General features: G+C 40.3%; 1 protein-coding gene across 4 annotated transcripts in view; it reads left to right on the forward strand.

The window, feature by feature from the left end:
- The first annotated feature begins 296 nt into the window (after nt 1–296).
- FBXL2 (F-box and leucine rich repeat protein 2) overlaps nt 297–15,044 on the forward strand; it is a 65,567-nt gene continuing 50,819 nt past the window's right edge. For 3 of the 4 annotated variants that reach the window (XR_011139743.1, XM_068935730.1, XM_068935729.1), the window contains exon 1: nt 308–436. Coding sequence is in view for 3 of the 4 variants with exons in the window: in XM_068935730.1 (XP_068791831.1) it covers nt 434–436 (3 nt within the window). In the remaining variant the exon portion in view is untranslated. Of the gene's footprint in view, nt 437–15,044 lie in introns of all 4 variants that reach the window. The other variant, XM_068935728.1, reaches the window with a different exon arrangement.

Genomic DNA, 15,044 nt, shown 5'->3' on the forward strand with positions numbered 1-15,044 from the left:
GGATGTGCGAGCAACGCAGCCAGGCCGCGAGGAGGCCGGCGGCGGCCGCCGCCCTGCCCCAGCCCCGGGAGCCCCTGGGAAGGCCCAGCCGCCCGCGGCCCAAAGCCTGCCCCTCTCCCCGCTCCTCGCAGCCCCTGGCTCGGCCAGGCCGCTGCCGCCGCCATCTCGCCGTCGCCCTCACAGAGCCACCTGAGGGGAGGGGGGGGAGAGGGAAGGGGCCGGCGGCCCGGGGGGAGGGGCGGGGCGGCCCCCACCGCGCAGGGGCGGTGCCGGTCACGTGGGCCGCCGGCGGCCCCGCCCCGCCCCAGCTCCGGCAGCGGCAGCGGCGGCGGCGGCGTCGGCGGTGCGCGCGCGCGGGCGGACGTTGCACCTGGCGCCTTTCCTCGGGGCTCCGCGTCGCCAGGACAACCGGCCTCGCCGCGGCGCCTTTGCCATGGTGAGCGAGCGGCCCGGCCCGGTCCGGCTCGGTCCGGTCCAGCCTGGCCTGGCTTGGCCTCGCTTCCCACCGCCGCCGCTCGTTAGGGGGCTGTGGCGGCGGCGGCTCGGGGCCCAGGGCGGGGAGCGGCGGCGGTTGGGCGGCAGGTGGCGGGGCGGGTGTGTGTGTGTGTGTGTGTGTGTGTGTGTGTGTGTGTGTGTGTGTGTGTGTGTGTGTGTGTGTGGCGAGGGGGGGGGGCGGCTGGTAGGGGCACGCGTAACGTCTGCGCAGAGGCGGCGTTGGTATATAACGTATGGGCGTCCGTGTGGCGTGGCGGGTGTCGTACCGGGTGGGTGCCCCTGTGCGGCCTCGGGGTGGGGGCATGTTGTCCCCTTCCTTTCTCCCCCCGCCGGCGGCACAGGGGGAGAGAGGATGTGCGTGTGTCCGTGTACAGAGCGGGTGAGGTGGGGCGGGCTGTGTTGCCCCTTTGTATAACACAGGGGGAGAGAGATGGTGTGTGTACGTGTGCATAGAGTAGATCGGGTGTGGCAGGGGTGTGTTGCCCCCCCCCCCCCCCCCCCCGGGTATAAAGTATAGGGAAGGCTAACGTGTCCGTGTCTGAGCGTAGAGCAGATGTAGGGTATGACAGATTGGATGCGCGGGGCCACTGGGGTGTGGCATCGTGTTGTTTATATGCTCGTGCATGTGCGGTGAGCCAGGGTGTGACCTGGGCTGTGTGCGTGTAGCAGATATAAGGTGTGACATGACGGTGAAAACTGTGTGTGTGTGTGTGTGTGTGTGTGTCAGTGTGTTTGTCTGTGTGCTGGGTATGGGATGTGCGTGTGTATTTGTGTTGCAGCTCAGGGGTATGACATTGTGTGCAGGGATACGACATGGCATCATATGCCTGTCGGTATGTCTGTATACTACTGTGTGTTATGGGCTGTGTGTATATGTACATATAGTGAATGCTGGGTGTGATATAATGTGGATTTTTTATAGGCCTGTATGTTATGGGTGTGGCAAGGGTTATCTGTGCTTTTTATATGTGTGCAGTAGATAAATGATATGGTATTTCATGTGTGTGCAGAGTGACTATTGCTTGTGTGTAACTATACATAGCTGTGATGGCTTGACGTGTGTGCACAGATGAATATATAAATACAATATGTTTGTGGTATGTATGTGGTAGGCATGAGGCGTACTGCATCTGTACGTGTAGAACGTGTGCTATGGGATGTGTGTGTGCCGAAGGTGCAACAGAGGAGGAACAGTGTGTACTGTGTATGTAGGGAGTAAGTGAGACGGCACGTGCATGCATCAACTGGAAGGGAGACGTGCATCATTGTGTTGTGAAAGGAAGATAAGGGGCAATGTATAGAGACAGACATGGCATGTTTGGAAAGGGTGTTGGTATGATCCCTGTTTTCATATCTGATGCCTCCTTGCTTTCCAGTAATAGTTTTATACAGGAAGAAGGCAGAGTTGCTGGCTTTTGACGTGTGGGCAGATACGCTGTGCTTTAAGGCAGATCACTTGTGTGTGTGTGTGTGTGTGTGTGTGTTTAATGGTAGTAGGCTTCCTGTAACCCTTCATATGTGGGGGAAAAAATAAGTGCCAGATCTTAATGGAGAGGAGGAAGATGTGTGTGTACGCCTCTGGTGTTGTCCTAGGTTTATGCTGAACCTTTGTTCCTAGTAACTTTTCTTTTTATTCTTCCTTTGCATGAAGGTTTGTTCGTGCTGCTTCTGTTTCTTCTCTGGCTCTTTGCCTTCTACTTTTTCCTGATTTAGCCTATGTGTTTTGAACCTAACAAAACGACACCGAAAAATAAAACGTGAGGTGGAATAAAAATATGGATAGATTGTATGGGCTTGAAATACACTTCTATGTCATGTTTTGGAGGTAGATGGATTTGGTTTGCAAAGGTTTTGTTTTGGAAATCTCTGCTGTTACAATTACATCTCTGCTGTTGCATTTACAGACTGACAAACAATGAACAAAAAATCTTATAAGTGGTTTTACAATGTAAGTAAATGTCTTCCATTTAGTGAACTTCAGAACCAGGCATAGAGTTTTCCTTCGTGGTCCATTTTGACATTTCTCATTAGGAATCTTTAACAGTCTGAATTCAGAAAGCATAGAATTTGCAAAGAACTGAATAGTTGCTGTAACTGCACAGGTAAAATCTCATAAATTATACCAGATAAGCCTTACTGTAACGCAAATTAAGATTCTGATATTGGGCAGCTCCATAGTTGCACTTCACAGCTGATAAGAAAAGGATGAAATAGTCCTGAGTTTTGTTTGTTTGTTTGTTTTGGATATGTTTCAGATGCTTTATTCAATGAATACTTACACTTCAATCATTCTCTGTTACGGGACTGGTCCTGTTTAGGTTGTTCTCTTCCTCTTATTTCTTCATGGCTGCATAATTTAAAATAAAAGAAAGATAAGGAAGGAATTAATTTTGGCCAATTAACACCAGACCTTATAATATAGAGGGTATATAGCGTTCCTACAGTGTTCCTTCAAATCAGAAGAACCATTAGCTTGTTGATAGCTTGTTTTGACAGCAAAAGTAGACTAAAGGATTTAGTGACCTTAATTAAAAATAGAGACAACATGGAGATAAAAAATAAGGAAAGTTTAAAAGAAGTTTAAAATAAAAGTCACCTTTCTATTGAAACATAGCAACTATTTTTAAGTTAGTGTGGAAGAGTAGTACAAATCTTGGCACTGTGGCAATGTTGATCTGAATGCTTAAGCCAGCAGAAGGCTACACATTAAGTATGACAGAAACATATGAAATTGTGAAATCAAAGTTTCTCCGTCATGGCTCAGGCTGTAGCCTGGAGTTAGTTCAGACAATAGCTACGCCATTCATTTGCGTCCTTTAGGAAGGTTGTTCGTATACTGCATGGATAGACCCATTTTTCTCTTTATGCTTCAGCACAATATCATAACTGTTACAATTTCTGATAATATTTGAGCTAGGTATTTCGGGTGACTTCATTTGAATGTAGTAAGGTTGGAGTCCAGGCCTCTGAGCTTTTGCAACTCAGCTTTCCCACTTGAACTTTTAACATGTGATTAGATATTCTAATTGTTAAGATTCTGAGAAGGAAGAATGCAAATGCAGAGTAACTTCTAAATGACAAAAGTCAAACTCTGCTCCTTGCTACAACTTGCTAGGGGACCATAAAATGGGAACTGCTGTACTTTATTCCATTAGAAATCTTATCTAAATCACTGTGTGATTGTGGTAAAGGCCGATATCTTGTGTTTAAGAGAACTGCTGCAGCAGAAGCTTTCTATTAACTCCTCAAAATTAGGTTGAATTCAGCTTTGTTACCTGAGTGTTAATATGCTATCCAAATCATTTGCGTTAAGAACTTCATTTTTTTCTGTAGTAGATACTTGTTTGTCATGCCTTTCTGATCTACTCCTTTATCACAGAATCTGAAATAAACCAATTTTATTGTTAACAGTACAGGGAAAAGTCTTTACCCATTGCTAAAATGGGAAAAGGTAAGTGTAAGGCATTAAAGGTATGTAATGATGGACCTAAAATTCACAGTACACTGGTATTTGCAATGTCAAATCCATGTTTATTTTTCAGGGTCAAGAAATTACTTGTAAAACCACACTATATACACGTTCTCAGACGTTCATAGCACGATGAAAATCAGTCAGAGAGGAAAATTTGATTTTTCACAAACTGCAAAAATCAGTGAAAATCTTCAAGCTTACAAAGGACAAACTAATTTAAAGTTTGACAAACAGATACAAGTAACTTCTTGACCCTGAAAAATAAACATGGAGCAAGGGAACATGAAAGCAAACTGATCATTTTTGTGATGAGACAAACTTTAGTTTAATTTTTAACGCTGTCCCTATGAATGACATTGCGGTGGAAGCTGCCTTAGAGTCTGTTGCAGTATTTCTGCTTAGCGTCACAGCGTTACTTGAGTAATCAAAGGGAGGTATCTTTTTCAGGTATTTCAGACTTAAGCTTTTGCAAATTGCATTTGAGTCTCTGTTTTGTGTTTGAGGAATGATTTATTTTTTACCTGCTGAAGAAAAAGAAAGTATAGAATCTGAAAGAAGCTTATTTTTGCAGGCTCCAGTGGTCTCCCTTCCCCCCCACTTCATGAAAACCAGGTAAAAATGCAATACAGAGTTAAGCATTTGAATAAACTAAAATAATTTCTGTGAAGTACAGAGAGATAATAAAATGAAACAATACTTAACATTGTTTAAAATATAGGGATAACCCATTGGAGGCAATCCACTAGAGCCAGTCTCTAGAGTGATTCCCTCTGGGTTGTCATCATGGCCTTGGAGGAACCACTGCGCTCATGCTAGAGGAGGGATTGGACCTGGAAATGCACCTCTTTCTGGTTTTGCATATTTACGATTACTTAGAACCACAAGCTGCTGCTGTGCAGCCCATAAGAAAGTGCCTAAAATTTGGTATGAAGTCCCTTCCATTAAGGTATTAGCTACACTTCATGGTATACTCTTCCCCCCCGCCCAGTGTTTTCCTGTATTCTCCTTCAGGCAGAAGAAAATAGTAAGCTGTTTTCATTAGAGGTGATTACCGTTCAACTTGTTAGCCAGTGTTCTGAAAATTTAAGTAAATAAGGAGACAAGACATCATCAAATTCTCATAAATACGAAACTCTACCAATATGTCAAGTTCATCTGTCTCCAGAGGTTGAAAGCGAGGTCAAAACTTCATTGAGGAAAGACATTTTCGTATCATAACTTGATGTTGTGTAGCTATTATCTAAATATAAAGGGGCATAACGTTTTACTGTTCTTGGAGATATGAAAATGAACTTAGGCGAAAGTATTAAGGATAGTTTAATTCTTCAGCGAATGCAGGAAGCTGAACTTTGGCAAATGTCAACAATTAAATGGATGTCTAGCTTCTCCTTTAAATCTCAATCTCTTACCTTTCGTGGAATAGTATAAAAAAGATGTTTTGGAAATGGTGCTATGATGCTATTTCCTTTGAAGTAAGTCATAGTTGCCACTTGTTATCCTGAAGAGGTACCTAATTTAGTCTCTTGTAAATGAAAATTTTAATTAAATTATACACTGCATATATGGCTTGTGTGGCAGCTACACAGATCTTGTCATCTTTCTGCTGGTTCCTCCTCTGAGGAGACTGCCTGGCAGAGAAGGTTTGCTCTTCAAAATCCTTAAGACTTCACATTCTCATAAGACAGACATTTGTTCTGATGTAGTGTTTGTAATGCTGATCAAGCACTACTTGGAAAAGGCTTCATAGAAGCTGTGGAGTCATTTTTATAATGAATGACACCTTTTAAATCTCAAATATAATTTTGAAGAGCATTTGTGTTTGGGGGGAAAAGAATTGAAATTTTTTTACCTCGGAAACAAAGATGCTTAGAAGAAGGGATTCAGTTTCAACCATGCAGTCAGGACTTAAGATGTAATTTCATTTACTGCTTAAGCTAGTACTGTAGGAAAAGGAATTGTCCTTCTGGATATGGGATTATGTGGTTGGAGGGAGGACTGCAGTAGCCCAAATTAGAATGATGGAAACTCCTGGAGAAACAGATCTGCAGAAGAATTTCCATTTGCATGCTATGTGAGCATTTCTTCTCTCTGTCCTCATGCCAGCAGTGTGCTAGTTTATATGCTAATATTGGAGACTGGGAATAAAACTAGCCATATATTTGGTGATAAGTACAACTGTATGCAGAAGTGGTGATTCAGAGCAGGACTTTTGAAATGCCTATTCCTAAGGGCTCTTACAAATCTGTGACGTGGAATACATCTAGATGGCAAAAACGGAGCAGCCTCAGTGATGCACCCCACTTCTGATATTCCCAACCAAAAGTCAGTGCACTAAGGCGAATGAACACCTGTTTTTCTCTATAACTGATTTTCCAAAAGTATGTAATGCTGCCAATGTCTGAGAATGTGTATATAGTGTGTTTTTTACATGGGAGCATGAAACCGAATTGATTATTTTTGTGATGAGACAAATATTAATTGGAATATGCAGTCCCTATGAATGACACGCGGTGGAAGCTGCCTGAGAGCCTGTTGCAGTATTTCTGCTTAGCGTCACAGCGTTACTTGAGTAGTCAAAGGGAAGTATCTTTTTCAGGTATTTCACACTTAAGCTTTTGCAAATTGCATTTGAGTCTCTGGTTTGCACTTAAGGGTTTGTTGTTTACCTGCTGAAGAAAAAGAAGTTATAGTATCTGGAAGATGCATAATTTAGCTTTGCAGTGGTCTAAAGTTGACAACTACTTTCACTATCTGATGTTTATCTTCTGCCACAAGTCTGTTGCTCTTGAGGCCTGCAAACTAGATGATACAGGTTTTCTTGTGTACCACTTTAGCAGTCCTCACATTACTTCAGTGGAATGTTTTGTTTTCTAGGGATAATGTATAAATGCTTCACCATGTACTCTTTTTATTTTGGAATGCATAAGCTTAAAAAAGAAATAAAAGAGTAAAGGATAAATACCTGAAGAAGGAAATGTTCAAGTTGTTAAAATGTCTAAAAAACAAAACCTCCCCTCTACCCCGTCAGCTGAGGTCTTAGGAAGAAGTATATGACTAAGGAATGGAACTCCCCTTCAGCAGGTGAGGAGGATTAAACCTTACCAAATGCATTTTTTTTAATCTGGCTTCTTATATATGTTTAAAGAAAACTGTGTTGCAATTAACTTTTTCCAAACTTCTTATTGTTTAAACAGTCGTCTTCTAAGCTTCACCCAGTCTCTAGTCATTAGAGATTAGGTAAGGGATGGATTTTTCTTTTTTTTTTTTTTTCTCCATACATACTTCAGGTTTTTTGTGCCTTCTGTGGTAGCGGTTAGATCAAGATGCTTTAAAAAGAGAAAAGGTGGACTAAGTAGATCATAACCTACACGGAGTAGCTGTTTCATATTAGAGTGATCTTCCATGTGGCTCCCATCTCTGACTACAAGAGACTGAAGATTAGTAACATGATGGGGAGCAGCACTTAGAAATCCTTTTTTTCAAAATAGCGTAACACCTGTTTCAGTTGGTTAGGTATTGGATTGAGCCTAATGTTTTATGTCATGCAGACTACCAAGCATCAGTTATGTAAAGTAGGTATTGATAAAATGCTACCCTTCAACTGCATTTCAGGCCTGCAAATAATTAGGGCGTTAGTAATTCCCCAAGCCATTGGATTTCCCCTTTATAGTTTTCAACAAGTTAATTTGAATGTGGTAACTAACATGCTCAAGTTCCCTGAGGAACAGTCTACGTTTCCTGAAAGCTTAAGACTAGTACTGTTGAAAAACTCAAAAAGCTTTTTTTGTGAGGTTGTTTCATACCTCTTTGGATTTATATCAGAATTGACAGTGAACAAAATGTTTGAATAAATCTTTGTCATTGCAACTTAAAAAAAATAACGATGGTGGTTGGGTAGCAGTAGGTGAAAGTATATTTAACGTGTGGGACTAATTCAGAGGATTGCGTTCTCTTTGACTCGCTGAGAGACGAGATAAGTCTTGCATTAAAGCAACTAACAGTCTTGTGTCAGCACAGCTAACAAGTTAGGCTAATCTGTTAGGCCTTAGCAGCTTGCTTGTTTGGAATAGCTAAGCAGCTCTTAAAAGGGCTAGATCTGTGATTTCCAGTTTTGTACAGAAAAGGGTGATATCAGCAGTTCTGTCAGCTGAGAGTTGGCCAGTGTGTTCAACACAGTCGACAGGGCAGCCTCCAAGCTCCTCCTGCTCTGTGCTGAGAGGCAGATGAGTTGGAGTGGCCAAAGGCCTCAAGACAGAGCTGTGTGGCCAAGGGGATTAACGCTGAGGTGTTCACGAATGACCTCGATGTGTTACACAATGAGGACAGGGATTTGCAGAACGAGATGGATGCCCTCCGGTAAAGTGATGTAAATGATGTGGTCTGAGTACCAGTGCTGTTTTTTTGTTTTTTGAAAAAAAAAAAAAAAAAAGATGATGGCTTTTTTGGAAGTGCTTTGGGAAACCAAGCAGCAAAGTGGATGGTTTACCCTGCTGGTTCTGCCTGGCAAGTTTTATTATATTGGCCAGGGCTCACTCTGGGGAAACTTTAAAGGCAATATGGCCCTGGTAGGCAGCCCTAGGTCAGTGAAAGGCGTTATGGAAAGAGAGATCTGTCTGGATGTGTTGGATGTTGTTCTCTGAAGCTGAGACTTAGCGTTTTAAGAAGACCAGTGCATCAAGAACAAGAAGCTTTTGGTATGAGGTGTTAGTTGTGTTTGATTGGTCAGCTTCAGGCAGTGCTGGAGGAGACAAGATCCTTTAGAAAGATCAACATAAAAGATGCAGTAGCTATCTTAGCAGTGAAGAGGAAGCTTACTGCCTACTGAAGTCAATGCACTGAGCTCTGGTAGATCGTATCCAGCCACAGTTAGCTGCCATGGCAGGACAGAATGGCTGGGCTTTTAAATCTGTGCAAAATCAAAGCCGGAGTGGGTGCAGTGAGGCAGTGGAGTATAGGGCTGACTTAGCCTGGAGGGCAGATAGTGTCTGTGTGTGGGAAGAAAAAGACTCTACCACCCTCTGACTTCAGTATCTGTGGCAGCAGTGTTACTGGAATTATATAGTCTTTGTCTGTGCTATAGGTGGGCTTGGTTTTTAATGAGATTGCATTTTGAGGTTCAGTTTTGCATTTTGTAGTTTTATTGATTATACAGAAAGCTTTACTGTAGGTTCAAATTTAACAACAGTCTTGTGCTATCAGCTGTTGTGTCTTTGATATTACTTATTTCCGTTCTGTTAGCAACACATATTATCCATTCTCTTGTCTAACGCTCTTCTTGTTGCCTAGATACAGCTACTAGATTTTGCTAGATTTTGCTACTTGCATAGCGTTAAATGATTCTGCTTGTCTGCTTAAGTCTACTGTATTAATTGCTCATCTCTAGAGGAAGCAACAGCTAGCAGCAATTCTCTAGCCATTAGGAAACAGATTGTAGTGTAACACACAAGATAATCTTTAATTTATAGTAAAGAAAGATTGCTTTCCTTTTTCTTCTTCTTCCCCCTTCCCCCCCCCCCCTTTTTTTTTTTTGCTGTGGTTGAATATAGAGATTTTTAGTATGCTGTTGGTTACTTTAGTGTGGTCATGAGCAGCTCTGGGGGGAAAGCTGATCTGCTCACTTTCTTTTCACTGTAGCAAGAAGCAATTTCAGTAGCACAGCAAAGCTGAAATTGCATAGGCAACAATTAAGCCTTTCCACTGAAAAGGAGTGATGCGCAGCAAGCTGGCAGGTTTTGTTTGGTGACAAAAATCTGCACGTCAGGGGAACTGATTAAAACTTTAATTTTATTTTGTCAGGATTTTCCTGTAAAACATCTAGTTCTTATGATACCTAGTACTGCATAAATTATGCTAAATAAATACTGCTCTTGCCAGTAAAAACCTGAAAGACTTATTTTACATACAGAAATGTTTACGATTTAACTAGGAAGTATATGCTTTGTCAGTAATAGGAGTAGGGAAACACATGGATTTTAATGTTAAACTACTGTCTCATTTGGTGACACTGACCCAATCTTGGGTTGTATTCCAGACTTGATAAATATTTCAGCCATGTTTTCAGTGTATAACTACCTTCTCTATTTGCTGATGTTCTGGGGTCTCTCAGACTTCCTATTCCCTCTTTCCTATGCCAACATTTACTTGTAGGTGCTTGCTTCCACACCCTACTAAGCAAGGTTATTTTTGAGAAACTGATGTTAATAATTTTTTATTTGAAAAGTTGGCAGATTGAAAGTGCTGTCATTCATTCTGGTTTTAGTGGAAACTAGACACCTGAATATCTCTGTGGAACTAAGCCATAATGGCTAATCTGCTAGCATAACTTTCATGTGTAAAGAAAGTAGTCCTCTTTAATAGAGGATTGAAGGACAATGAAAACTTCACCACTGGAAAAAATTAAGGGCTGTTAACAAAATTGAGTATGTAACCTTATTTTGATGCTGAAAATACTAGTTAACAGGAATTTCGAAGTGTTTTAAATGAACACAATTAAGCCAGGATGAAAACTCCTTTGTTTCTTTGCATAGAAAAATGAACTTTTTGGCGCATGTTACAGTTCCTTGCCAGATTGGGTACAAAGCCACATAGGCATAAGTCAAGCAGTTAAAAGATTTCTTCAGCTCAGATTTTCTGGCTCAAACAGGAGAAATTTGTCAGTAGCTGTTAAAAAGACCAAAAGAGAATATGTGGCCAGTTCTAATGGTGGCAAGCTAACTGTGGCGTAACAGGAAGTTGTATTCCAGGGCTAATGATAGTATGGCTAATAATGTAGAAGAGGAAGCAAAAAGTGAGATGATTCGTTTTAGTTTTAAATTTGATAGATTTACGCAAGAGGTAGAGTAGATCTACTTACACAGTGAGGACATGCGACAAAAATTGTACGTAGTAGCTACTGACAAAATTTGGTGTAAACAAATAAAAGGCCCTTTTTAAGGAAATGTTCAATTGTAGCTTGTAACTAATCTAGAAAAAATATACTGAAGATAGCACGGAGAGAGATCAGTTAAGGAACATGAGCAATCTTGTTCATGGACACAGTGAATGCAATTATTTTGTGGCTAATAAACAGTTAGTTGTGGAAAATAAACTTTGGTAGATCATCATTACGATTTCTTCTCTCTCTTTTTTTTTTTTTCTTTTTTTATGTTGAGATTTTCTGTATCCCTGTTCACGTTTACAGGAATGTTAGAGCTGATTGTAGAATAACATTCTGTTATATATTTCAGTCTTACTTTTCTCCCTGTGAACAGATTTCTATTGTGTTTCAGTGTTCTTGCTGCAGTAAAAAACCCACACTTTTCTAGCGTTTGAGAGAATGAATGCCCTATCATTAACACAGTGAAACTTGCTATCAAATGCAAAAGTAAAGAAAGAAAGAAATAGTCTTTTTAAGTCCACAGTATTTTTAACTGATATTTCATTATATTATTGTATACAGGTATTTTGGGGATGTGTCATTGTCAGCACTGTCTGTAACTAAAGAAAAATAAATCATATTTGACAAGGTTATGAGAATGTTATTTATAGTAGCTGATGAAGTGTTAATTGAATGACTTTTTTTAAAGTTATGGTTATCTATTATGCATAGTAGATACAATAGAAATAGAAAACACCTAGCAGAAGTCATGTGACAACAATCAAGTAAAGATTTAAAGGATAAGACTGTTTACTTGAGGGAGGTGATATGACTGGAATGGAGACCTGCTTGCCTGTACCCAGCGTATATACTTTAATAATAAAAATTTTACATTGTCAGGACTCTTCAAAGAAGAAATATATTGTCCTATTTGGCCGTTCTCTCTTTCCTCTCCACCTGTACACAATCAAAATTACTTGACAAAACTTCATCTGGAAGATAGCTGCCCAATTATCCCTTGCCTCCTCTTTGTTTGTGGAAAGAGTAGTATGGAAGCCTTTTAAAAAAACAACAACAACAACAAAACCCCTCCCTTCTAAAAGGAGCTGTTTTGAGATGCAAATGCAATACCATTCTAGAGGCTAATATACTTTTTCAGAGTAAGAGTACTTTAAAGAGGTACTTTCATTTTTCTAAATATTCTTACCCCATAAAAACAATGCTTTAATGGGGTAACTGTAGCTGTTGCATGAAGAAGACATAAGAGTCATTGTCTGAAAAAAAATACCTTTGAACCTGTGGCTTGATCTGTGACTTCTCTAGCAGGCGTGGTACCTTACGTGTGGTGGGACAAGTCACATGCTTCTCGTGTTCAGTAGTAAAAGATGCATTTTTTCAGTTTAACTGGGATTCCTAAGTGCTAACATATTGGTCATGTTTTGGTGTCATTTATTTGAATTAGTTTGTCAGTCCTACTTTAGTTTGTCAGTCCTACTTTAAGTTAAGTTCAAAAGATCACTCTCGTACATACACAGATTATAAGCCTTTTTCACATAAGAGTTGTCAGAATTATAGTCTGATTGTAAGTTTAGATTTTTGGCTTGGCCCCAAGAGAAGAATAGTTACTGTTCCCCAAGCGCTGTGCTATATTTTTTAATGATTTGGCTTTTTAATGCAGGAGTTGATGAGGAGTTAGAAATGCCAAAAGACTTGAGCGCACATTGTAGCTGTTTTTATTAAATAGTAACATACTCATGCCTTATTAACTTAAATGCTGTGTCATATTCACATAGTGAACGTATATCCATGTTATTGTACATTTGGGAATCTACAGTGTAAAGAAAAAACAGGTAATATCAGCATTTGTATCAGCAAAGTGGTGGCACACATAAACCAGTAGCACCCTACAAAGCAGCCATATTTACCCAAAGGGGAAAAAAAAAGTGTGTATATATATACCCTTTCCACTTATGTTCTAGATAGATGTTATAACTTTAGAGGAAGTAGCTGCAGCTGTAGAGTAATTAAGTTGAAAGAGGACTTATAGTGGTCTGTGATACTGAATATTAGGCTACTGGACCAGAATTAATGAGATCTGGGATCACTTGTCGGTTTTACCTGCGTGAAAGCACACAAAGTCTGTGATAACTTTTTCTTTGTGAATTTTTTTTTTCCCCCCAATAACGCAGAAGAATTTTTTTTTTTTTCCTTCCTCACCATTTGGTGATTTAAGCTCTATGAGGATGGCATATACTTCTGCTTGTTGTGATTGAGTGCCGCATTGAATACAACTAGGCCTTGAATTTGACTGCTCTTCTCAAAAAATCTCAATATATATGATTGTTTTAATCCTTTAGGCTACCAACTGACAGAGTAGCATATAATATTGAGATGGCATATGTACAGATAATCCATAAATCTATCAGTTTCCAAGCTCTGAAGTAGTCAACTAGTTCTGAAAACAGTGTTGATGTACACAGTCTTTCAGTGTAATGGCTGAAAACAACAACAAGTACTGGATGCGGAGCAGAACGAAGTGCAAAGCTGAACCTGTGGTCAGCCATGTGGAACTGCTCTGTAAGTAAAACCAAGAATGTGTTCTTTCTAGAGGAACCAGAATCTTCCTATTGAAATATATATGCATATGTGTTTTAAGCTTTGAACCTCTACAGTCACTAACCCGTGAATATTTGTGCTACTCCAGTTGCAGGAGGAGGAAGCTTGATTAAACTTCTTGGTTTTTGTCCTACTGAAAGGTGACAATTTTATGTTTTCAGATGTGTAGTTAGCCTATTTGTTGTGTACAGAGGTGGTAGGTACAAAAAGTGGCTTTTGCTGTTATGTCAAAATTGAGAAGTGGTGTTATATGTTAGACCTGAAATCAGTGTTGTACAAGCTGGAAGAGAAACAAGTTTCTTCTCAGTAACCAGAAAGAGATTCTAATCTCAGAAGGATTTCTAATCTTACAATGTTTTTCAGGGAGATATTTTGAAAATTCCCTCACATGTACTTTCCTCTGTCTCCAGTGTTCTACAAAGACAGAGCCAAAACTATAATCAGCTCTTTTCCTTCTTTGTTTGATGCACCTTTTTCCAGAACCACCTCCTGCTGAGCTTTCTTCTTTTCCACCAAGAAGCAAAACAAATAGTTAACAAGTATGTGGTATGTGCTGATGGGAGGAAGATGCCCTCATGCTTGGGTCAGATACCAAGTATGTATGTAGACTAATTCAAGGGCGGTGAAAAGGTTTCTTGTCTTTTTTTTTTTTTAATATTTCTATTTTATTTGAGATTTGTATTTATCTTCTGGTCTTCAGAAAACTTATAGCTCCCCTAAGGAGGGATCCCTCTCCTTAGCTTTTGTCCCTGATAGTGCAGAAAATGTATTCCATAAAGGCCTTCCTCCCTTTAGAAGGGCAATGATTGCTTGGTGATTTTTGACTTCTTTCAGTCTGTGCCATAGTTCCTTAAATTCTAATTCACCTTCTCTTTTGTTTGTTGTTGTGTTCCTCTCACAAAATTTCTCAAACCTAAATATTAGCAGTAATTCACAGATCTGGTCAATATCTTCTTTTTTTAGTATTTCTGTTTAACTGTTGACCAGTTCTTTTCTCCACTTGCCTCACACTTTTCTCATACCATCTTAATATTGTCTATTTTTTCCGCTGGGTATTTTCTTTCAGTCTCTCTGTTTCCTCTTTCCGGGAGATGTGTTAGTAACGTGAAAGGCTAGGTGAGGCATTTTCTGTTCTTCTTGTAGCATTCACTGAGATGCTGCTTTTACTTATATAGTAGTCGCTGTTGTAGTGCTGTTGTATCTGTGGCGGTGAATTCTTTGACTCTTTAGACTATTACAGTTTATCCGTTTTCACATATCTTGGGCAACTGTAGACAGTGAAAGGACTTGAATAACTGGAAAATACCCAGTTTCTGTCTTCTGTAATGGGACAGTTCTGGAACTGTAGAGCTAGTGCATGCATGTATATATCTTGCTTTTGCTAGAATTGTTGCTACTACATAAAATACTTCTTTATGGCATATAAGTGTGGCCTCTGAGTATTTACTGAACATAAAGTTGCTCCAATTTTGTGCGGTTGAATCTTAGCGTCAGGAAGGAGCAGGTGTATGTCTGGGTGTGGCTGTTGTGCATATTGAAATCACCTTACCAGATTACTAAAAAACCTATTGAGAGGTAGGCATTACCCGTAATTAGAATTAAACA

This window comes from Struthio camelus, chromosome 2 (genome assembly GCF_040807025.1).
Source record: "Struthio camelus isolate bStrCam1 chromosome 2, bStrCam1.hap1, whole genome shotgun sequence".
NCBI lineage: Eukaryota > Metazoa > Chordata > Aves > Struthioniformes > Struthionidae > Struthio > Struthio camelus.